This window comes from Ursus americanus, chromosome 24, assembly GCF_024610735.1.
Source record: "Ursus americanus isolate L20-20 chromosome 24, mUrsAme1.1.p, whole genome shotgun sequence".
Lineage (NCBI taxonomy): Eukaryota > Metazoa > Chordata > Mammalia > Carnivora > Ursidae > Ursus > Ursus americanus.
In genome coordinates this window covers 7829366-7853973 of record NC_142150.1, presented here as the reverse complement: position 1 = coordinate 7853973, position 24608 = coordinate 7829366, and the positions used below count along the sequence as shown (strand labels likewise).

The 24608-nt window shown below is 41.0% G+C and overlaps 1 protein-coding gene across 3 annotated transcripts in view; it reads left to right on the top strand.

The window, feature by feature from the left end:
• Window positions 1-23591, top strand: part of TSG101 (tumor susceptibility 101) — a 39257-nt gene extending 15666 nt beyond the window's left edge. For all 3 annotated transcript variants that reach the window (XM_045808641.2, XM_087855339.1, XM_087855338.1), the window contains 6 exons: window positions 391-517; window positions 4047-4113; window positions 8871-8962; window positions 20398-20600; window positions 21767-22006; window positions 23252-23591. In XM_045808641.2, the coding sequence (XP_045664597.1) occupies window positions 391-517; window positions 4047-4113; window positions 8871-8962; window positions 20398-20600; window positions 21767-22006; window positions 23252-23341 (819 nt within the window). In that variant the 3' untranslated portion in view covers window positions 23342-23591. The remainder of the gene's footprint in view (window positions 1-390; window positions 518-4046; window positions 4114-8870; window positions 8963-20397; window positions 20601-21766; window positions 22007-23251) is intronic.
• Window positions 23592-24608: the final 1017 nt, after the last annotated feature.

The window sequence follows — 24608 nt, the reverse complement described above, 5'->3', positions numbered from 1 at the left end:
GGCTCAGGTCATGATCTCGATCCTGGGATCGATTTCTTTTTTTTTTTTTTTTAAGATTTTATTTATTTGACAGAGACAGCCAGCGAGAGAGGGAACACAAATAGGGGGAGTGGGAGAGGAAGAGGCAGGCTCAAAGCAGAGGAGCCTGATGTGGGGCTTGATCCCATAACGCCGGGATCACGCCCTGAGCCGAAGGCAGACGTTTAACGACTGAGCCACCCAGGCGCCCCTGGGATCGATTTCTGAATCAGGCTCCCTGCTCAGTGGGGAACCTACTTCTCCCTGTCCCTGTTGTGTGCATTCTTTCTCTCTCTCTCTCTCGGACAAATAAATAAAACCTTAAAAAAAAAAAAAAATCTGTAGCTGACTTAATTTGTTTTCTGTTTTTAGCCCCAGTCTGACTTATTGGGGCTTATTCAGGTCATGATCGTGGTGTTTGGAGATGAACCTCCAGTCTTCTCTCGTCCTACTATTTCAGCATCTTATCCACCATACCAGGCAACAGGGCCACCAAATAGTAAGTATAATTAAGTCTGATTTTTAAACTCATAAACAAAACACAAAACCTAGAAAAAAAATCGTTTTTCATGCCTTCGCTTTTTAGCTTACCCAGTTAGTGGATTTTTCGGAGGTATTCTGAGGCCACACATCTGCATGTACAGAGTCCCACCAAAGACTGGCATTTGGGCTTTCCTTTGTGGGTAGAAATCTAACTATGGGTGTGCTCGATTCTAAAATGGAAGAGAGAGAATGCTGGAATAGAGCTAGAATTTTTTTTAAATTTTTAATTATACATGCCATGGAATAGCCTATCATCAGTTTGGAAACAAAACTCGAAAGGTAGCCTGCTTTTCTTTGCAACTGCCCGATCAGTGCTGTAGATAAGAATCGATGAGAGTCAACTAGCTCATTGACGTTCTGCTATTCTGGCTGTTACACAACCGAACATCTAGCTCTCGGCTTTCTTCTCTTGAGTACAGCCAATTCATGATTTTACCTGGTGTGGAGAGGGTGAGAGCATGAAGTCAGTGCTCTCCCCTGGTTGGTGTACGTTATCTCTATTCTTTCTTTTTTTTCCAGTAATTCCTGTTAATACTTTCAAATCACCTTGAATAATTGAGAATTGGTTGTACTTACTTGTTTTGACTTTACTAAACCTGTATTGATTTCATTGTGTTTTGAGCTGTGGTGTTTTTTTTTAACAAGTTTGTTCAAGATTATAATTAAGCAAAACTTAAGTTAGATTATGTGAGCTTTCATTTTTCTTACACTGGGAGTTACCCTCTCTTTGATCTGTCCTGTCCTGAGGAGCACTGACTCACAAGCTGAATGGGAATTTAACAGAAAGAACTTTCTGAACCCACTTCCTTTTCCTTCCCTGCCTTCACAGAGTAAGTTTGGTTTTAGGAATTAGTAGCTCTTTTACTAAAAGTTCTAGTGATTCTTTTGGACCAGAAATTTGTTTTCGTCTTAATAAATTCTGTTGACCCTAGGACTTGAGATTAGACAACCTTGCTCTTTTAAGTTTGAAATACCAAATATTTCCTAGTTTGCCATTCATGTTTGCTCCAATAACGTAGCCAGTGACCACTGAAGTAACCTTTTCAGAAGTTTGGGCAGTCTCCTAAGCAACTTTTTTTTTCCATTTTAAGTTTCTTCCAGTTTTATATTGACACTGGAAGTGCAGCATTCCAGAAAGAGGCCACAGTAACGAGATCATTTTTGCAGTTCAGTTTTGCACTCACTGTATATCACATTAAACAATCTATAGCTGATTTAAGTAAATTACTACAAGGGGCCAATTTATTATCCTTCAGTTCCAGTTGTAATACTTTTTATACATTTAAAAGATACTGATTATTAGTAGGTATGACTATAAAGAGATAAAAGTCTGAATTCCATTCCCTTCCACACACACCAAGGAATAGCCCAGAAATCTGGATGTAACTTATATGAGGATTATCTTCTAGTTCAGAATTATATACTTCTATTGTTATTTTTATCATTATTCAGAATACTTTTTGATCTGCTATTTTAGGATGACGTTGAGCTAGCTAAGAGTCACATTAAAAGATGTAATGGCCAAACCTCATTTTTTGACAACTAACAGTAAGCTAAGCACTTCATGTTCATTCTTATTTAATCCTATGTGTTAGGGGTAATCTGTATCCCATTTTATTCTGGCTCTAAAATTACCTCATTTTCTTCTTCCTTGATAGTCTTGGATCCAAATAGCATTTGTTGTTTCTAAGAATTAAAATTTGAAGGCTTTGGTGGAATTAGTTAGTAGCTTTTCAGAACCTTAGAAAAGGAAAATTGCTTCTGATTATGAAAATTTGGTGCATGACTATGACTGCTCATAACCATGAAGTGGTAGTTTATGTGTACAGAGAAAAACTAGCACGGGGGGTTAGTAATTGACCATGTGTGTTGCTGACACTTAATAGTAGCCTGGTGTTTTGATGTTCTTTTTTTTTTTTTTTTAAAGATTTTATTTATTTATTTGACAGAGATAGAGACAGCCAGCGAGAGAGGGAACACAAGCAGGGGGAGTGGGAGAGGAAGAAGCAGGCTCCTAGCGGAGGAGCCTGATGTGGGGCTTGATCCCAGAACGCTGGGATCACGCCCTGAGCCGAAGGCAGACGCTTAACAACTGAGCCACCCAGGCGCCCCTGTTTTGATGTTCTTATAGATAACTGTGCTTTGCCCAGGAAGAAAAAAATGTCTTCTGGAATCCAGCAGTTGAGACATTTCGGGAGGTTTTTTCCCCTTCCTAAAATAGCGTTGAACATCATCCTAGCTTCTTATACTTAAGAAAAAATTTACTTATAACATCTATAGTTCATCCTAACAGGAAGACTGAACACTGATACTCAGAGATGTGTGCTCAGCACCTCTGGGAAAGATTTCTGAGCCCCTTGGTCAGAGCCCAGCGTAGACTGCTCCCACCCACTTATATTTGTGCTTTGAAAGTTCATTTCTTGACGGCTCCACCTCTCTTGCCTTCCAGGCCTTTCTGTACCACTCCTCTGCTAGGTCACTTTTATTTTCCCCCACGTCTTAGGTTTAGATTAGCTGCCTCCTTTATGGTTCCGTGTGTATGTATGACCGTGCACTTCTCCTGTCATCACACGGCACACTCTGTATTATTATTCCTCATCTCCTCCACTAGACCATGAGCAACTCGAAGCCAGGAATTCTTTCTTTTTTTAATCAGATTCCTGGTGCTGGTTACATAGAAGGCACTAGAATATTTATTGATTGGATTAAGAGCTAATTCATCATTGTATTCAGTGAGAAAAATTTCACGGAGGATAAACTGATTCTCAGACAAGTCATTTCCAGTTAAAGTCAAAATTTTCTTTCTCTACGTTGCTTAGCCTCCTGGCGCCGCTGACCAGTTCTGTGTCTTTAGTGTTCTAAAAAATATATAAACCGCTCTTTAAGCTTGCTAGATTTGAACCTTGTTTCCCTAGTATTTCTGAGCTTTTGTCTTGCTTTAACCCTGTCTACCTGAATATAAATTTTGTAAAGGACTTCTCATAGTAATTTGAAGTCTTTTAAAGTCCTCAATCAAGCCAACAAAACCACCTGTGCAAACTGGTCCACATTTGGTCAACAAGAAATATCAAAAGGTTTCTTAGATATAACAAAGAGGGCACTTTCTAGAAGCTGACCTTGGGCCAGAGGAGGGCAGAATTACCTTCCTCTAAATTCCAGTGGAACCAGCTGCTGGGTCAGGTTACAGATTCTTTGAGAGCGTGGAGAGCTGACCAGGTTGACCTGTTTGCCAGTGATTCCCTGTTGGGATTGTCATGTGTATTGTCATGCCTCATAGTTAATGCTTTGAGAATTTGTGATTTGAAGATACTGCTTGCATTAAAGAACTAATATGGGTGGAGTGTTTGTTTTGTTTTGGTGCTGAGATTTGGATTCTTTACCTGTATGAAATTTTGCAGTGGTTTGACAGTGATCTATGTCTTATTTGATAGCCTGTATATCCAGGACTATGCACATTATTTTAAAATGTTAAAAATTATTTTTAGCTTCCTATATCCCAGGCATGCCAAGTGGAATCTCTGCATATCCATCTGGATATCCTCCCAATCCCAGGTAATGAAAAATCTTTTGAATAATTGTATTAGAAATTCTGTTAGATCTATAATGCTAAGTGAAATAAGTCAAGCAGAGAAAGACAACTATCATATGATTTCTCTCATCTATGGAACATAAGAACTAGGATGATCAGTAGGGGAAGAAAGGGATAAAGAAAGGGGGGTAATCAGAAGGGGGAATGAAACATGAGAGACTATGGACTATGAGAAACAAACTGAGGGCCTCAGAGGGGAGGGGGTGGGGGAATGGGATAGGCTGGTGATGGGTAGTAAGGAGGGCACGTATTGCATGGTGCACTGGGTGTTATACGCAACTAATGAATCATCGAGCCTTACATCGGAAACCGGGGATGTACTGTATGGTGACTAACATAATATAATAAAAAAATCATTAAAAAAAAAAAAAGAAATTCTGTTAGATCTAGATTGGAAATAATGGATGCTAACCAGAGCATTAAAGTAAACGTAGTTGCAGTTTAATGGAAGGTAAGACTTGGTTTATTGGTGAAATTTTATGGTATGTATATAATTCCAAAGGAGTTTTTTCCATTCTAGAGACATGTAACTTCATTTTGTTTTCAGAGAAGGAAGGAGTGAGATAATGACAATGATCTTGGTTGGTTTTGGACTTTGAAATCCTTGCTTGCTCTGCTTCCCTTTTAAGAACTTTATATATTTAGTGTAGATAGCTGAAAGGTTAATGGAATACTAACTATAATGAATTTAACCAAGGAGAAAAAATAATTTAATACCCTTTTTTTTTCCTGGAGACGGAAAGAGAATCTTAAGCAGACTTCACGCCCAGCATGGAGCCTGATATGGGGCTCGATCTCAACCCTGAGGCCGAGACCTGAGCCAAAATCAAGAGTCGGACGCTTAACTTACTGAGCCACCCAGGCGCCCCTATATTTTAATACCGTTTTAAAAAAGACTTAACTTTTTTGTAAATTGAGGGAATGGATTAATGGTTCACATGATGGGGTCAGTCTTGTCTTATTTATTCATTTAGTTCATAGACTACATATACTACCAACCTCTTATTTTAACCATTTAATGATAACATAACCTAGGTAGGTTAGATTAATCGTGAGATCAGTCTATGAGTAAGACACATTAGAAAATCAATGAGAAATAATGATTAACCCATGTTTCAGTTGTGTAGTTTCAGTGGTAATCAAAGACTACTTTACAAAGGGTGGTCTTTGGGTTGACTTAAAATGCAAGATGGCATATACCGGTGTCCAGATGAGATTTCTGGCTACTTTAACTATTAACGAGAAATTTTTTAAACTGTTTTTAGCTTCATATAACTCTCACGGATAAATGTAGACAGATTTCCTGAACACCTGATGTAAGTACATGTATAATATGCAGGATCCTATAATTTAAATTTAGTGGTCTTATTTCTGGATCTTTCTTAATTTCAGAGACATGCTTGACAAGGTAGTAAGCATTCTGTCATATTAGAGAGATAAGCAGAGACTAGATGAATATCTGTGAGGGACAATAAAGAAAGATTCCTATGGTTGTAATATATAAACAGGCTGTAAGTTTTAGATTTCTTGAGGTGCTTATTTTTCTGATTAAGTTCTAGAAACAGAGTCTTCTTGTCTGGGGCACCTGGGTGGCACAGTTGTTAAGCATCTGCCTTCGGCTCAGGGCGTGATCCCGGCGTTTTGGGATCGAGCCCCACATCAGGCTCCTCCGCTGGGAGCCTGCTTCTTCCTCTCCCACTCCCCCTGCTTGTGTTCCCTCTCTCGCTGGCTGTCTCTGTCTCTGTCGAATAAATAAATAAAATCTTTAAAAAAAAAAAAAAAGAATCTTCTTGTCTGAAGCCTTGAAATTATAAGCCTTTACAATTAATAGTCAGTAGTAAGAAGGAACTTTGGACCTAAGGAAATAGTTGTTAGAAGTACAGTAAGGAAATGGACTTCGGAATAATAAAGCCATTTCAAAGAAACTCGTAGATAAAAATGAAGCTGAAAAAACAAAACTCTAAATCTTAGGTAACCATCAGAGTGTCTTTTGTCAGGTTATTTGTAAGAAGTTCCTTTTTGAGACAGCTGTTTTTCAAAAATTTGATGTTTTTTTCCTTTGAAATGTAACTTTTAATGTCAAAATATAAGTAGTAGACCAACGAGTTGTTAAGGTTAGTAACTGTATTCAAATCGCTCTCTGTATCTTTCCGTGTATGAAAGGTTTTGGCAGAAGAGCTTCAGAACCTCTTTCTCTTCTCCCTTTGTCCTAAAGGAGAATTAATAAATCAGTGACTCAAGAAGAATCTTTATCTTAAACAGTGAATATGAGAGTCTTTATTCTTGCTCTAGAAAGTTGGACTAGATGATCTCTAAGTTCTCTTCCAAATCTTAAGATCTTTTGAAAGTTTAATTTAGCACCTGCAGCATGTGCACAAGGAAACTAAAAGGTATGTCAAGAATGGTGGTTCTAGTTTGGGTCTGTGTACTAGCACGCCTGTGGTAAGATATTAGGAACCAGTTCCTGGTATCAGAAAAGACAGACAATGGTTAAGTGCTGTGATAAATAGAACTTCAGAGGGGAGGTCACATCTGCTGTGGAGGTGAGAGCTCAGCGATAGCTTATAAATGAAAGAACAGGTTTACGAGGAGGACCTTGAGGAAGGAAATTCGGTGTTTAGAGGTGAAGGGAGCAGCAAAGAGTTATAACATTCTATGACTGAGGGGATACTTTCCAGTTCTCAAGTCCAGCCCACTCATTTTATGTAAGCAAAGTGTGAAAGCCCCCGAAAGTTCCAGGAAGAATAAGGAAACACTGTAATGTGGTTGAAGAATATGGAGTTAGGAGTAAAGGAATTAAAATAAAGGTGCAACTTCATGGATATTACAGATCTCCCAGAACCTTCCCTGATCTCCTCTAGCTGGTAGTGATTTTCCATTCTACATCTGCTGAGTTTTTACTTAGCATGTCTTATTTCCTTGATCCTCTCAGGATTGTTTATAGGGTCTTGCCCTGTTTTGATAGCATATTGAGGAAGGAATGGATTCATATCTTAGCTCCTACTTCGAGCACTTCGAAACAGTGCCTTCAATATAATAATGAGTAAAATTTGAAGGAGTACATAAAGAAAAAAGAACATAAGGGTATTGGAAAATTCTTTTTAAATATGTAGTTTTAAAAGGACTCTTTAGCAGTGTGAAAAGGATGCACTACGTAGAACAAATTGTTTAATTATATACGAAGATAGAAGATACTATCACTCAGTTCTTTACTCAAGAAAAATTATTAACCCTGAACATAGAGAATAACTATGAAGAGGAAATTGAGCAGACTAAGAGACAAGGGAGTTCTTGGAAGTTAATGTCTGTAGGCCTAGAAAAGATTTATACCAGGTTACTGAAAAATTCAGCGGTATGGTCTCAGATTGTCTTTAAAAGGGTATGCAAAGTGGGAGAAACCCCAGAAAAAAGAGCACGTTGATCCCAGTTCTCAAAACCGTAGACTCAGAAATTTCGGTGAGATCGGCAGTGTTTCCTGGCACCATGGTAGCAGGGTTATTAGAGACCAGAGACAAGAGCAGCGTTCAGTAGCCTTTGGCATGTGTCCTCTAGGAACAGAAACACCTGCTGTTCTCTTCTTTGATTTGGCTTCTGTACCGATAGATGAGAGAGTATTGTGATTACATCGACTCTTCAACAAGCTCTACAGAAGTTTTTGTTGGGGACGAGTGATAAAGTGTGAGCTGATAGTCCAAACAGTAGGATCTTTGAGCCACTACACTAGAAACGGATTACTGACTCCAGACCGAGAGCTTTTGCTCCAAGGCTCTGAACTGGCTGGGTTTCATCAGTAATTTTAATGGACTTGTAGAAGGCAGATTGGTCAGAACTGCCAGTGTCCTAGATCTGACAACTAATCAAGATTTATTGTCCAACTAACAGGTAGCTGGTGATCATCTTGTTTTACTTTTCTTCTCCATTGTAAGGGAAACGCTGCCAAACTAGTGAGCGTTCAGAGGAAAGTGATTAGACCTGAAAATCAGGTCCTGTGAAGAATGGTTGAGAGAATTTAAAAGATTTCACCCAAAGATGACTGATGTTAGAAGTCTTCTACTATTCAAGTGGTTTTCCAGAAAGCAAATCTAGAACCATTAGGTGGAAGTTCTATCAAAATGATAATGTTCAATAAAGATGACCATTTGTCCGGGATATTGTTAATGATGTTTATAAAACAATGTTGGATAACAGATTGGAGGAGAAGACTTTGAAGGAGAGTTCCTCCTGACCTGACTCTGATATGAATACATGAGTGAGACAAACTATCCATAGAGAAGAAAAATTTTAAAACTATTTAAAGAGGAAATTTTTCAGATCAGATATCCTCAAAGGGTATCAATGAACCATAGGTAAAAATTGAATAATATAATTTCCTGATATGCTCGTTAACCAGAACGGGAAAGTTCTCTCACAAATTGTGGTTGCTTCCAGTTCTGATACTGTTCAACTGCCTTTAGAAATACGCTAGTTGTTTTGCTCCCTGTGAAGACAACCGTCAAATACACAGAGAGCCAAGCAAGAGTATTTTAACCATTTACTTAAGAGTGACTCCAGTGTCATTAATGGAACTGCTTCTAGAACTTGGCTTGAATAGACACCTGTGGCTCTAAAAATCCATTAACTGATAAAACAACAGGTCAAGCTTAACTTTCTGAACGGGGTTCTTAAAGATACTCTAGCATTGAGTCATCTTAACACCGAACGGGTTTTGTTCTTTTTTCAGTGGTTACCCAGGCTGTCCTTTCCCACCTGGTGGCCAGTATCCTGCCACAACAAGTTCTCAGTACCCTTCCCAGCCTCCTGTGGCCACCGTCGGTAAGTACCCTTCAAAACAGTCTTTCTCCCATAAGGAAAGTCAGAGGCTCCTGTTGTGAAAGGTGCCTTTCATTTTTACATGTGAGATGTCAGAATATACCTCCTTGTTAGAGGAAAAACTCTTAATGGTCAATGTCCTGTAATCCAAGACTGAAGTAGGTGACCCGTCATTGTATAAATGAGCCTTCTCTCAGGGCGTACACAGAAATGATGGACTCTTCGCTCTTTCCTGGCTCACACATTCTTATTGATGAACTTTGTGTGTGTTGAACTATTAACAGACGCTCAGGTTTCCCGAACCTCGTTCTGTGTAAAAACAGATGAGCATCTTTAGGAGAAGAAAGCACCACGGGGTATATTGCAGATTCTCACCAGGCCGGTAGTTGTTGCTGTTTAGTGTTGCTTATGAGAGGGCCGGAAGTATAATTTTCTTCAACCGAGAAAATTGAAGCAATCCGAGAATTTCTACAGATCCCCCCGCCCCCTGCACTGCACGCCTCTCTGCCGCCACCTGCACCTCCAGACCTGCCTTCCCCCATGGGCCATTACCTGCTTCTGTGCGCAAGATCTCCTCCTCCCTGCCTCGCTCGGGGCCAGTCACTTCTGAAGTTCTTCCCTCCATCATCAGTTTCTGGATTGCTCCTCATCAACACAAAAAAATACGCCCTGAACGAACCTTAAAAAATCCTCCTCTCAATTCCACTTTTTCACCACTATTCCATTTCTTCATTCCCCTCTGCGAGCAAAACTCCTTGACACAATCATCCGTACTCCATTATCTTCAATTCCTCTTCTCCCTTTCTCTTGTAAAGTCCCTCCATTTGGCATTTCCTTCGGAGCATTCCACTAAAACTGCTTCTGTCAAGGTCACTAATGACCCTTACAAGGTTAATTCCAACAGGTAGGTAGTCTTCTCCACTTACTTGGCCTATCAGTAGCATTTGACACAGTTGGTTACGTCTTCCTTGACGCACTTTCCTGTCTTGTTTCCCAGGACCCCACACTCACTCGGGTTTCCTCCTAGCTCGCTAGTACTCATGCTCGGTCTTCTTTACAGGTCTTTTTCTTAATGTTGGCGTGCCCCCTGGCTTAGTCCTTAGCATTCCCTATACTCCTTCTCCTGGTGCTCTCTACCAGTCGTAGCTTTAGATACAATTTCTATGCCCACAGTTCCCAAATTTACGCTTCCAGCCTACACCTCTCTCCTGAGCTCCGATCCTTAGAGCACCTGCCTTCTTACTGTCTCCACGTGGATATTTGATAGACGTCTCAAGCCCAGCGTGACCAGAAGTAAACTGAATCTTTCTGCACAGCTTCCCCATCTCCACTGATACCTACTCAGTACTCTTTGGCATCGTCCTTGATTCCTCCTCAGGAGCCTACTATCTTCAAAATAGATCTAGAATCTGATCATACCCAGTGTGAATCCAAGTCACCACCTTGTCTCTCATCTGATTTATTTCAAAAGCCTCCCAACAGGTTTCTGTGTCTGTCCTTGGCCTCTACACTCTGTTTTAAACACAGCGTCCAGAGTAATCCTATTAAAACATAAATAGTGGCGCCTGGGTGGTTCAGTCAGTTGAGCGTCTGCCTTCTGCTCAGGTCATGATCTCAGGGTCCTGGGATCGAGCCCTGCATTGGGCTCCCCGCTCAGCAGGGAACCTACTTCTCCTTCTCCCTCTCCCTCTGCCTGCCGCTCCCCCTGCTTGTGCACGCGCTCTCTCTCTCTGTCAAATAAATAAATAAAATCTTAAAAAAAATAATAATGTCACTTTGGTGCTCAAAACCTGTCAGTGTTTCCCCATTTCACTCAGAATTCAATCCAGAGTTCTTAGGCCTGGAAGGTCCTGCGTGATCCTGCTTTCTTCCCCTCATTACTTCTCTGACCTCATCCCCTGCTACTCTTCTGTCTTAAGAATTCCACTTCCTATTTCCTTTGCATGAAGCAGGCATGCCTCCCTGACTAATTGGCTACCACAAACAACCCCCCCAACCCCTAACATCCAGGACAGTGCTTTATATATAGAAGTTCCTCACTAAATATTTTGCTGAGTGCCTAAATGAATGTAGGAGCTTATGAAGTTCATCTTTCTGTTGTATTTCCTGATAAATTGTAACCATCACCAGATCTAAGTACCCTCCCCCAAAAAAGGATTTTCTAGTGGCATGGTTTTAATTTATTAAAATGTTCTCAAAATTACTATAATGTAGCTCTTTTTCTACAATATAATTTAAAGGATTTGAGTTAGAAACCTAATGATGGGAGATCTTTCATCCATAAGCAAAGCACACTAAGTCTTGTTAAGCTCTCCATTTTGGTTCAGGTATCATCAACAAAATGGAAATAGTGCTATTTTTTTTTTTAAAGATTTTATTTATTGAGGTGCCTGGGTGGTGTGGTCATTAAGCGTCTGCCTTTGACTCAGGTTATGATCCCAGCGTTCTCGGATCGAGCCCCACATCAGGCTCCTCCGCTAGGAGCCTGCTTCTTCCTCTCCCACTCCCCCTGCTTGTGTTCTCTGTCTCGCTGGCTGTCTGTCAAATAAATAAAATCTTTAAAAAAAAAATAAAGATTTTATTTATTTATTTGACAGAGAAAGACAGTGAGATTGGGAACACAAGCAAGGGGAGTGTGAGAGGGAGAAGCAGGCTTCCCACCGAGCAGGGAGCCTGATGCGGGGCTCGATCCCAGGACCCTGGGATTATGACCTGAGCCCCCCAGGCGCCCTATGGGAATAGTGCTATTTGTCATCGTTTTTCATTGAGATAATGGTATAATCCCTCTGATTCCTAGAGAACCTCAGATTCTAACAATCTTTCGTATGTTAACTCATTTTAAACCATAAGTTTGAAGCATTTTATAGCTTAGACTAGATTATTTCCACGTATCCAAAAAAACAGGAATGTGGGGAAAATGGTATACTTAAAATCACATCTGATGTTTATGTTTTTAGAACAAGTTGTCAAAGAAACGTATATATTATTTCAAGAGTACTTTCTTAGGCTAGGAGCATTTTATGATCATCTTGGCTGTCCTTTAATACGTACTCCGTCGTTGCGGCTTGCCTGCTTGAGGTTTTCATCCTTCTGGTAGTGCGTTGCGCACAACACTGTAATGCAGGAAAGCAGGAACGTGAAAGTATTTGAATGTTAGAACTCACAGCTAGTCAACATTGCCTCAGTGTATCAGTGGTCACCAGGACTTGTGCTAGTATTCTCTGTACTGCCGAGGCCATGAGAGAGAACAAATGTGGTTTGTTTATCCTTGTATTTTGTATAACTTGATAGTTTCACTGCATAGGTTTTGATTTTACGATGTAAAACAAGCACCTTACTGAAAGCATCAGTAACATATGTCTTTTTATTACGGACCTGGATGCTTGTGCAAGTGTTGGTATTTAACCACCCCAATAGCACTGAAGTAAAAGAACCATTGAAAAATGAAGTACTAGGGGGCACCTGGGTGGCTCAGTCGCATGAGCATCTGACTCTTGGTTTTCGGCTCAGGTCAGGATCTCATGGGTCTTGCGAGTCCGGTAGTAGGCTCTTTACTCAGCAGGGAGTCCGCCTGGAGATTCTCTCCCTCGCCTCCCCTATGCACGTGCGTGCTCTCTCTCAAAAAATAAATCTTTAAAAAAAATAAGAATGAAGTAGTGGAGATTGCATTCTTTTTTAAAGATTTTATTTATTTATTCGACAGAGATAGAGACAGCCAGCGAGAGAGGGAACACAAGCAGGGGGAGTGGGAGAGGAAGAAGCAGGCTCACAGCAGAGGAGCCTGACGTGGGGCTCGATCCTGTAACGCCGGGATCACGCCCTGAGCGGAAGGCAGACGCTTAACCGCTGTGCCACCCAGGCGCCCCTGGAGATTGCATTCTTTATAGCGACCTCTTCTGACAAAGTACTGAAGAAGGAAGACAGATGCACATCTTGGAACTTAAAATAGCTCTTTCTGATTCCAATCAATGTAGACGTAAACAAATCAGAAATTTGTTTTGTCATTTCATTTTATAGCTTTTTTATTAGATAGCTTCCCACCTAACCTGACCTAAAGGCAATCTTGTGAGGTTGGAGCTCACTGAGGGCACTAAGTGGTGAAGACAGCTGTGGAATGGTGAAAAACCTGTCGATGGTGCCTTGCCATCAGGTCTGGGCAACTGCAGTGCTAGTTTCATATGCTTGTATTATGTAAGGGAAGAAAAAGCTGTGATCTGTAACTCAGATTTTTCCTAGAAGTCATTGTAAGACCAGGTGTATTTTTTGAATATCATCTTTGCAACCATCAAAAAAACATTTTCTACTGGAAAATCACTGGGAAAAGATGTGGAATTTGGACAACGTCCCTTAGATTTTCTGTCCATTGTAAGCATTATTTGTCAACAAAGGCATCAGAAGGAAGATAAACTTTTTTGGAGAACTGAGGATAAAAGTTAAATTTTTAAAAACTTAAATTTCTGTTTCTTTGGATTAAAATATGTGTTTCTGGAGAGTGGAACACTTTCGTTAGGACTAGACCTGTAACTTCACCAAGTTGACATTGCCAAAGCTAAAAGAGAACCTGGACTCTGATTTTAAAAGTTCAAAATGACTCGACTACCACTGGATAGGGAAGACTGGTGTGATGTGGAATCCTGATTCCCACTTGATTCAGACACGGTGCTGTCTGCCGGATGGTGCCCGTGGTGCACCTGGGTGGCATTGATTTGGAGATGACGACGTTGTTGGATATTATAATCTGGATTAAGAAGGGTTGAAAGCTGGGGCGCCTGGGTGGCTCAGTCGTTAAGCGTCTGCCTTCGGCTCAGGGCGTGATCCCAGTGTTCTGGGATGGAGTCCCACATCAGGCTCTTCTGCTGGGAGCCTGCTTCTTCCTCTCCCACTCCCCCTGCTTGTGTTCCCTCTCTCGCTGGCTGTCTCTCTGTCAAATAAATAAATAAAATCTATAAAAAAAAAAAGGATCGAAGGCTATCATGCAAATGTTCAAGAATGTTACTATAGTGTGGTCCACTGTGGTCCGCTGAGCAGTGTGGTGCCATTCAATGAAACCTCCCCATGTTATGAATATGTGTGTGTGACGAAAGTGAACTAATCGGCTCCTTTATGAAGTTTATCAGAGGATGTACTATCAGCCATACTTCCTCTGTGCCAGAATCTCCAGGTTTATTCATCTCAATGGAGTCCTTTTATCAGAGTGGTTACAGATGTCTTCAACCCTGATTTAGTGTTTTGAAACTTTGAGGAGAGAAATTAACAAAACGAGATGCTTCTGGCCTAATACTTGACCTGGAATCTGTTCTTTGAACACTTTGGGTCTGTTGTGAAGATTCTCGTACTTGAGGAGCACCTGGGTGGCTCAGTTAAGTGTCTGCCTTTGGCCCAGGTCATGATCGCAGAGTCCTGGGATCGAGCCCCACGTTGAGCTCCCTGCTCAGTGGTGAGTCTGTTTCTCCCTCTCGCTCTGCCTGCTTGTGCTCTCTCTCAAATAAATAAATAAATAAAATCTTAAAAAAAAAAAAAAAAGATTCTCATCCGGAAATCACATAGCTAATTCACACTTAGAGAAAGAGTTCTTTGAACTCAATCTGCGGAGGGGTAGCTGTGCCCTTGGGGTGTGTATCATTAACTTTTCCTGTATTCAGATGGAAACTGACTTCCACTTTCCAAATGGAAAAGTTTTTTGTTTTTTGTTTTGCTTTGGCACCTCTTCTCCACAGTCTTTCACAGACTTCCTTTGGGAGTACCTACCTTATCCTCAGGGTGAAGTAGTATTTTCTTCCCATCTGGGCAGTCAGTGGGGGCTTCCTAAGGGTTGCTGTGCTAAATGTTTAAAGCTTTTCCTGCCACAGAAATCCAAAACAATAAATTTTGAAAACTTAAAGAAAAAGGCCTTTATGTAATTTAACAGTGGATTTTAATTATTTTTTAGTTAATATATGAAGGGTATGAGAAGCCGATTGATTTGGCTTCCTGGGGTTATTCCAATAGGATGCTTCTAACATTGTAGGTTCTTAAATTGTTCTCTTTCACAAGATAATTTTAAGGAATGACTTTGATTCTGACCCATCTTTTTAAGGATGGAATTCTACTGTCCTTCAAATCAACTGGCCTTTGTGCTTATGCCTGCTGGTAGCATCTCGCATTTTTTATAATTGAATGGTTGTGTAGCACTGTCTTTTTTGAAGTAGTTTCTACTTTGGTATCCTTTTTTAAAAATTTTTTATTTATTTACTTCTCTGAGAGAGAGAGCAAGCAAGCACAAGCAGGGGGAGGAGCGGAGGGAGAGGGACAAGCAGACTCCGTGCTGAGCACAGAGCCCAAATGTGGGGCTCGATCCCAGGATCCCGAGACCATGACCTGAGCCAAAACCAAGAGTCAGACACCCAACCAACTGAGCCACTCAGGCACCCCTGGTATCCTGTTTTAATGAGGTTCGCACCTACTTACCTCTGCTTCTGAAAACTTGAATTTTTATGTAAACTAATGTAAACCTTTCCTTGTGGTTTGTGCAACTCAAGAAGCATAAACCTGCTGATGGTTTTAAGTATACTTTTTCTTACTGATGGTGGTTATAGAAACTTTCTAGAGCTTAAATAAAGAACACGGCTCTTTTGAGTCCCCTGATTTCTTTGGAAGAAAAGTTCCACAGCCCACACAGAGGTTGGTAGTAGTATTAGAAGCTTACATATTCATCGACTATAAAAGCCTTTTTAAGCAGCTTAATGAATTTGCCAGGTTTGCACTTAATAGCATGAATCAGAATGCCTTTATTCATATAGTTATTTGCATGTTCCTCCTAATTCAGAGATTGGCCTATTTTGTGTGTGTTTCATTATAAAAGGAAATAATACGGGCTTGATCGGGTTTCCGAGCGGTAGTGACTGACTGGGATTGCTCGGGCTCCGTAGTCTGATCTGTAGCACAGATGGCACAAAGACCCTTACGTGGGTCTGAACAAGTAACATCCAGAAGTGCAAATGCTGAGCAAGTGATTCACTTTTGCTGGTTAGAGGAGAGTTCAGAAAGGTTACTGTTTAGACAGAAATAAGAGAAAGAAAAAGACAAGTCAGATCACTTATGTGTAAAATCCAAAAAACAAATAGGCCAAGCAATGGATAAGCAAGCCAGGCTCACAGATACAGAGAACAGAGTGCTGGCTGCCAGAGAGCAGGGGCTAGAGGGTGAGAGAGATGGATAAATGTTTTCGTTTTTGGTTTAAATAAATTGAATGTTTTTAAAGGTTACTGTTCAGTTATCTTGTACTTTGGGACTACCCTGGATTCTCTAATATAAATGATCTTTTTGAGTTACAGGAAACTGATCATTCAGTAAATACTACTAGGAGATAAATAAAACCGATTGTCTTAAGTGTTTAGTTTTCAGTTAGGTAGTCTGTACTAGTGCACTTGGAAGATACGGGCCTAAATTATTTGTTGAATTATCAGGTCTGTTGGTTAGTATATTGGTTTCCTAATATTAGAATTTTTTTTAAATTATGTTTTAGTTCCTAAGACTTAAGTAATTAGATTCTACCTAACACTTAAATGAGGTTTTGCTTAGGATTGTGTCTCAGAATCTTTGTTACCTTTCCCTTGCTGCTCATCTGTAGAAGGGCGCTTCTGAAACCCGATTCTGCATGGCTAAAGTCAGTGTGTGGGGAGTTGAGGTATGGCAGTTTGCCACAAACTCTTCTTAATCCAAGGCTTGTTATAATGGGTATAAAGAAAATTAAAATTTCTCTTAAGACATCTGAGGGCAAAAAATTTTTTTGTTTGAAAAGTGATCAAGAAGGTGATGAGAATCTCCCACTGATCTTTTTTCTTATTTGTGTAAACAATCCCTGTGTCAGGGTTCACCGAGTTTTGAATTTTGAGAGGTTTTCTTTTTTAGCATTCATATTCCAGATCTTAATTAAAATTCTCTTCTTTTTAGAAAGTAGGTGGACTTAATATGTTTAAATATACTGTATAGTAAGGTCTGTGTGTGGCAGAGGGAAGGACTACGTCTAATCTTGGCACTCCCACCCTCCTCAGGTGAACTGTGACCTTTATTGAAAGCCAGGCAACTGCTGCCTCAGCTTGGTTCCCATTTTGAGTGTTAACGGCTTTAGCTGGAGACTTACTTGGGAGGCCTTATTTGGTGCTGTATGGTAGTGTCTGCCTTCACGTAGTTCATAAGAGAAACAGAATATAAATTCCAGAATTTAAATGTGTTTTAAAAAAAAATTTTGAAAACTTCACATCAGTGTAAGTTGATCCATTTTAAGGTAATAATTTTAACAAAACTTGATGTGTTTGTGTGTGAAAAATCCGGACTAGTTATAAAAATACACTCGATCCTTTAGTACTTGAGATGACTTCTACCCAGATAAGCGGAGCCATGTAACTGCTGCGTCTGAGAACCAACCACACAGCTCTGCCGCCTTGAAGGGACATGTGTTGGAAAGTGTTGAAAAGCAAAAAATAGAATCAGATATTTAACACTGCAGATTTTAACCCTCACTGCTCGCACTAACTCGAATAACTCTGCCTGAGCAGCCAGCACAGTTCAGTGGTAAGCCCTGCGGGAGTCTTAAAAGACTAATTCTTTAAAGATACTGGTCCTGCCCCGGAAGGACAGCCAAATTTTTACCAGGAAATGTTACCGAGATTTCAGTCTTGTTGACTTGCTTTGGTTTGCCATTTTTGCCAATTTATGATTTTAGTTTCTCACAACAAATTCAAAAACTTAGGGAAAGGGCTAATTGCATTTAAACCTGAAAAAAATGTTATTGAAACAACTTCATACGGGTGGAATAAACATTAAATTGTTTCTAACAACCTACCCCTTTTGATATGCAAACCAAAGTTATTTCTAACCTGTTCTCTATTGCAAGGAAAACAAAACAAAAACTCAAGAGTGTAGGAATCCCCAATTCCTGGTTTGTAACCTGAGCTGTGGCCCTGCCAAGTGCGGGCCTCCTTTTCCAGTGACCCACGTTGCCCTTCTTATCTGGAAACGACAGTATCAGGACGTTTTTGGCAGATCCTAATCTTTTAAAAATAAACCTTTGTCTTTTTTGTACTCTGGGTATTTTGTAAAGTTCAGAGTATGTTTTGAAACTGATAAATATAGTAAGAACTATTAGTGGGAATTAATTAGGGTTAATAGAAGAAGGATTATTAGTGGAGATTAGCCTTCACCATATTTGATGGGAGAAGACGGGATCTGACATTTAAGAACGTGACACTGGTTTTGTTAGTTAGAACGACTTAGAGTTTGGTAGTGAAGAGCTAGAGCTGGCCGTGGAAAAAAGCAGGATCGCCTAGCATGGAGTTAGCACACCCAGGTCACTTACAAGGCCTTCAGAAGTTTTTGCCTTTCATAGGTTACGATTGGTAACCGGGGAAGGTCGCTAGAGTCATCCTGGTCTCTGTAGGGGGGGACGTGAATAAAGAGGCGGTTAGACAGGAAAACAGCGAGAAAAATTAGGGGCATGAGCCCGGAGGTGGTACAGTAGTTGGTAAATTGATGAGAACACTTTGGAAAAGTTAGGTATTAAGAGGCCATGGATGTGAAAAAGAAGACCTAGGTTTTCATAGGGGAAATGTGGTTGCCCTCTGGCTTTATCATTCTGAATTCCAAAGCACAAGTTACCTGAAAGAGTTAATACTTTTGCTTTTCAGAAATACGAAATAAGCTGAAATACTTTGTAAAATCAGAGATGAATTCTAGAAAGTACGTGCTTTATGGATTTGTATGTTAATAATCAAACAGGAGGTATTAATTGCTTCTCTGTGAACCCTGTAGGATGGATACTGTCTGGGCTTTCCCCGTCAAGAGGTTTCTAGCAGGAAAGAGGGAGGCCTCGTAGAGAGAAATTAGTGCATCCGGTGGGGGGGGGGGGCGGGGGGGTCTGATGTTGGGCTCTCATTGAGTGCAAGCAGTGTCCTCAGGACAGATGGATGAAGGACTTTTTTCAGGAAAACCTGGCCATGGGAAACACTGTACTCATTTTCACTTGCAAGAAGAAAACCTAAGTAAAAAAAAAAAAAAAACACCAATAAACAAAAACCGTTCCTCTGTGGTAGAAATAAGAGAGAAAAAAGAAAAAAAAAAAAAAGAACGATATAGACTCAGACTCTTCCTTTCAAAACCTACGAAACCAGAGAATGCCAGAGCGTCCCGATGTCATTGACAAAAAGCCAGAAGAGCATTCAGGGGAAGCTTGTATGAGCCAGCTTCTGCAAGAAGACAGCTTTGCTAACTAAAAAGTGGAGCTTTTAATTAGTAAAAGACCAGCTTCTGGATTGGCCAGAACTGTGAGCAGACGGGACACTGCAGAGCAGGTGCGGGGCTGGCCGCGTGGGCCAGGCTGCCTGTGGTTTGGAAAGCTCGATTTCGTTCGAGAAGCGGTGCACCTTTTTGATACAGGGACCAGGCCTGTGATGGATGGGAACATGAATGTAAGAGTCTGCATACATTTCTGCAGACAGACTAAAGGGTTATTTTGGGTTTTTTTCCCTCCTGTTGAGTATAACTCAGTGTCACCAGGATAAAAATTTTCAGCTCAAAGTGGAAGTGATACTTTGTTAGTCTGTAATCATTTTTTAATCATTATAGGCAATGACAGATAAATAGAATTCCCCACATGGGGTTCTGTCATCAGACATAATTGAAAATCAGAACACCATGTACGTTTGCTGAATTAGGACCCTAACTGAAGCACACTGATAGTCATAAAGAGTATCCATACTTGTCATTGGGAGGACCTTTTGAAGAAAATATCGGAGGGATAAGTTCTTTTGATCTGAAATACGCAAGGAAATTCTATAAGACACTAATGAGGAAGGGATGTTTTGAAGAGAATAGTAAAGAATGTGAAAATAAGTTTATCACTGTTGAATTTTCTGTACATCACTCTCTTTTGCTCCTCTTTTCATTCCCGCTCTTTGGGTGAAGGGTAATGGAGTAAAAGTCTTGTAGAAGGGAGGCCTTATTAGCTTTACGCCAAGGAAACTGCCTATTCCCAGTCCTCTTACTGGCCTCTGCAGTAGGATCCTGTCTCCCTCAGCTTAGCAGTGAAACCCAAGAGTGCACTTGGCCTGAATCAAATGTTTTTCTTTGGTATAAATTTGTCCTATTTGTTGGAGATTGGGTAATAATTGAAATCTGTATGGACACAGCCCCTGCCTCATTGGGAAAATAGCTGATTATTTCAGCTGTCAGTAGAGAAGGCGGGTAAATATGGATTCATAGTAATCTCTTGCAGGGAAAGTATTTCTGAATCAACTCAGATTTTAATGTTATTTTTGATGAAATTACATTTACAAGAAAATTTCTCTTTCCTCCCACTTTGAAAATGCCAGCTCATTTTGTCCTGTTTTCTGAAGGTTCCTGTGAAAGGAATAGAAGTGCTTGGGAAATGAAGCCAGTGGTTTCTGCTTTACCCCCTGCAGGTCCCAGTCGGGACGGCACCATCAGCGAGGACACCATCCGAGCCTCTCTTATCTCAGCGGTCAGTGACAAGCTGAGATGGCGGATGAAGGAGGAAATGGATCGTGCCCAGGCAGAGCTCAATGCCTTGAAACGAACAGAGGAAGACCTAAAAAAAGGCCATCAGAAACTGGAAGAGATGGTTACCCGTTTAGATCAAGAAGTAGTAAGTAACTCATTGGTATAGTTGCGAATTTTAGATGTCTACACCTTATCTACCCTGGACGTTGTGGGTCTAGTAAGAGTTCAGAAAATTGTACTTTGAGCATTTGAATATAGCTTCCCCATAGCTTCGTTGGAAATGGAACTGGTTTGGCGTTCGATGAGCAGTTGGAGGTACTGAGAACATTTTCCTTGCACCAACTTCACCCTGAGGGATGAGGTTTGACTCAAAGGATTGTTTCAGTGCTTGATGTTACCAGTTACCAGGAAATAAGAATTTGACAGAGTCGTAAGCCGGGATGAAGGTCTGCAGGCCGTGGGCACAGCCTTAAGAGTCCGTTCTTTGTTTGTTTCCAGATGTCGTTTGAACTATACTGAAAGCAGCTGCAGCGAGCCCTTCTAACTCAGTCATCCGTAGTGTAGGCAGCCTTTCGCTCTTGAACTTTCTCACATTTTTATCAGACTGCTGTGCCCATGTGACTTTTTAATGATGAAATAGAGGCCTACTGGCATCACTGAAGTGACAGCTTCACTCGCCACTTTCATTCCCACGAAGGAGAATTTATTCCAAGGAATGTGTCCGAGGGTGCTAGGGACAGCGGTTCGTGTGCACATTAGTCTCACAGATGGTGCTGGTGTGGGAGGTCAGCCTCACAGTGGTGGCCTGCGATTTTTAAGAGTTCAGGAGAGTGACACCAGTACAACTCCGAGCCTGCACCCGCCCCTCCACTAGCTTGTAACTGAAGTTCAGGTGTTTAGGGTTCTGTGGATTAACGTGTACAGACTGGGGAAAGTTCTCCCTCTGGAGCAGTGGCCCACTTGCTTGGAAGAAAGACCGCTTTTATGATTTTCATGTAAGGAACCTCCTGTCTGCTGGCCTAGTTTGCAGCAGCATTTGTCACTGATAAGTGACAAGTTATCACTGCCACCGGAAGTGCTCGGCGCAGGGTATTTTCAGCCTTATTCCGTTCTCACTGAGCATCTTACGCCACCCCTTCTCCTCTACCTTTGGCCAGGATGTTATTTGAAGCGTTAATCTCAACCACGAGTTAAGTATCGCTGTTTTATTTCGTGGGTCTGTGTCTGTGGAGTCGAGTTGTCCATTTTGACCAGCAGATAGTTGTGTACGCTTAGTATGAAGTCCTCATGCTTGGACTGTTTTGTTTTCAGGCTGAGGTTGATAAAAACATAGAACTTTTGAGAAAGAAGGATGAAGAACTCAGTTCTGCTCTGGAGAAAATGGAAAATCAGTCCGAAAACAATGATATCGATGAGGTTATCATCCCCACAGCCCCACTATACAAACAGATTCTAAATCTGTACGCAGAGGAGAACGCTATTGAAGACACCATCTTTTACCTGGGGGAAGCCTTGCGGCGGGGAGTGATAGACCTGGATGTCTTCCTGAAGGTACGTCTTCCTCGGTCTGCTTTCCAGGATCTCAGAACTCATGTTCTAAAAGAGGCACTGACCTTGAAAGCCACAAACCAAGAGGGTGTCTTTGTAGGGAGAGTTAAAATTCCTTGTATTCCCAAAGAGAGCGAGTGAGATCTGTGGCTGAGCAGTGGCTTCTCCCCTCCACAGGGCTGAGGCTCTATCTGGGAGGGGCAGGAGGGTGGACTAGTGGCTGCAGTCCCCACCCCCAGGCAGCGTGAGGCTGAGTATAATTCTTCTAGCTTACTACGCGTCTAGGTGGGTCAGGAGGGGCAATCAGATCTCCGTTGGTTCTTTCAGGTCATACACCATCTAAATGAAGATTGCTGACTGCCCCACCCATTTGAGATTGGTTTTTTTCCTATTAATTTTCTTAGAATTGCATAATTTTAGGCCCATTTTCCTAGATCAAACAGCCCTGCAAAGTACTGGGCTGCCCTGCTTGTTCCAGAGCCCTCCTGAAAGAAGGCTGTGCAGGCTTAGTGCTGTCGTACAGACGCGAAGATCCAGTGAACCAGTTCTGGTTACTCTTCTCTGCTGGGTCACAAAGAGCGTGGTTTTAGGGATAAGAGTGGCCACTATTGGCTGGTTGACCCAGCTGCTGCTGGTGCTTCCGTCCACATGCAAGGCTGCTCGGGGCGCTTACTCATCTTGTCTCACTGTGGTTAAGTGGCCAAAGCAGTCTTGCACCTGGTGCAAGCACACAAATGTCTGGCTGTAAGTCAGAGGCCCAAGACTCCCTTTCTGTACACTGTCCCTGCTTGCGTGCCATAGCTTAGGGAAAGGTGCGCCCAGAGAGAGAGGCTGTTGCTAGGCATGGGACGAAAGCTGGCTATGCTCCTCAGTCCCCTGCTTTCTGACAACTGGGGATGGTTGTAGTTATCGAAGGTCTATGTAACTTTTGATAGGATCACAGTTCAAGCGTCCCTGGTGTCTTGATTTATCTCAAGGTGTACTTCAAACTCCTGAGTCAGATCCTGTAATGTCATGCTTTCCCTGTAACATAATCCTTTGTAGGGTCTAGAAGGTAACTTTCCTTAACACAGCCTGCCAGCATCAATCTAGTGAGTTTAAAAAGCCACATGTAATGAAGTATTGGTTCCAAAGGAAGGCTGATAGGGAGTTTAGGGTTCTTAGATCCCAACTAGGTTACAAACTGTCTGATACTTCATGCCTGGGTCAAATCCATTCTAAACTGTTGAAACTTTTTCCCCTTCCCAGCATGTACGTCTTCTGTCCCGTAAACAGTTCCAGCTGAGGGCACTAATGCAAAAAGCAAGAAAGACTGCCGGTCTCAGTGACCTCTACTGACTTCTCTGATATCAGCTGGAGATTGAGCCCTTCTTAAAGCATCCTTTTCTTCTCTTTCTTTCTCTTATCAGTAGGTGCCCAGAATAAGTTATTGCAGTTTATCATTCGAGTGTAAAATATTTTGAATCAATAATATATTTTCTGTTTTCTTTTGGTAAAGACTGGCTTTTATTAATGCACTTTCTATCCTCTGTAAACTTTTTGTGCTGAATGTTGGGACTGACTATGCTAAATAAAATTTGTTGCATAATTTTTCTCTTTATTGAACATTTTAAGGAAAAATTAAATCTTACTAAGAAGCTCGGTTCTTTATTTTGCAAACAAAGCATAATATCCATAGAGTTAAAAATTAGCATTATTTATTCTGGAACACATAAACTGTTTAATATGGGATATACCACATAGAAATCTGACTTTTGAAATATTTATTTGAAATTGAGGGATTTGAGTGCCTTTTCCTGTGACAGGTCCTAGGTGGCACCCTCCTACCAGTACTTGCTGAGATTTGTTACCTTTCTAGGCTTCACTGGACCATAACTGTTTTCATCAAGACAAAAGGAACAGAGTGGCAGGTGCCAAGCTGTACGCCTGAGAATTCAGGCCACAGCTAAGTAGGAAGGTAGAGTGCCTACCTGCTTTTATCGGCACTCGAAGTCAGTCTTCTGGTGAGTGATTCTGTAGCCAAGTTTGTGGAGCTCCATGAGCTCTGTTTCATGCAGAGCTCAGCTAAGTAGAACAGAATTTTCTGTAAAAATGAGTAGAAAATTCATGAGGTTACAAAGAAAGGAACAATTTAAGATGTTTCAAGATGCTTAGGAAGCCAGAGAGCCTACTCTAGACTTCTTCCAAGAAAAGAATGCCCACTTTGGTCTCAGTCATCACTGAAGGGTTTATACAGTTTAGATCTTCTATAAAAATTATCAGAATAGGGGCGCCAGGCTAAGTCGGTGGAGCATGCAACTCTTGATCTTAGGGCTGTGAGTTCAAGTCCCATGTTGGACGTAGAGATTAAAAGAAAAAAAATCAGATTTTATCAGAATAAAGGCTAGCAAGGTCAAATCAAGGTTTAATTTAGTATTAGGATTGGGACTACCATTTAGTTATTTCTGTGTACACATCCATTTTTACATTGTATCAATGACCATATCAGCCAGCCAGAACAAAAGAATCAGAGTCTCTATAAACACAGTATACACACATCATTCTTTTGAACCAAATGGCAAATTTTATATATATATAGATATATAAATATATATATATACACATA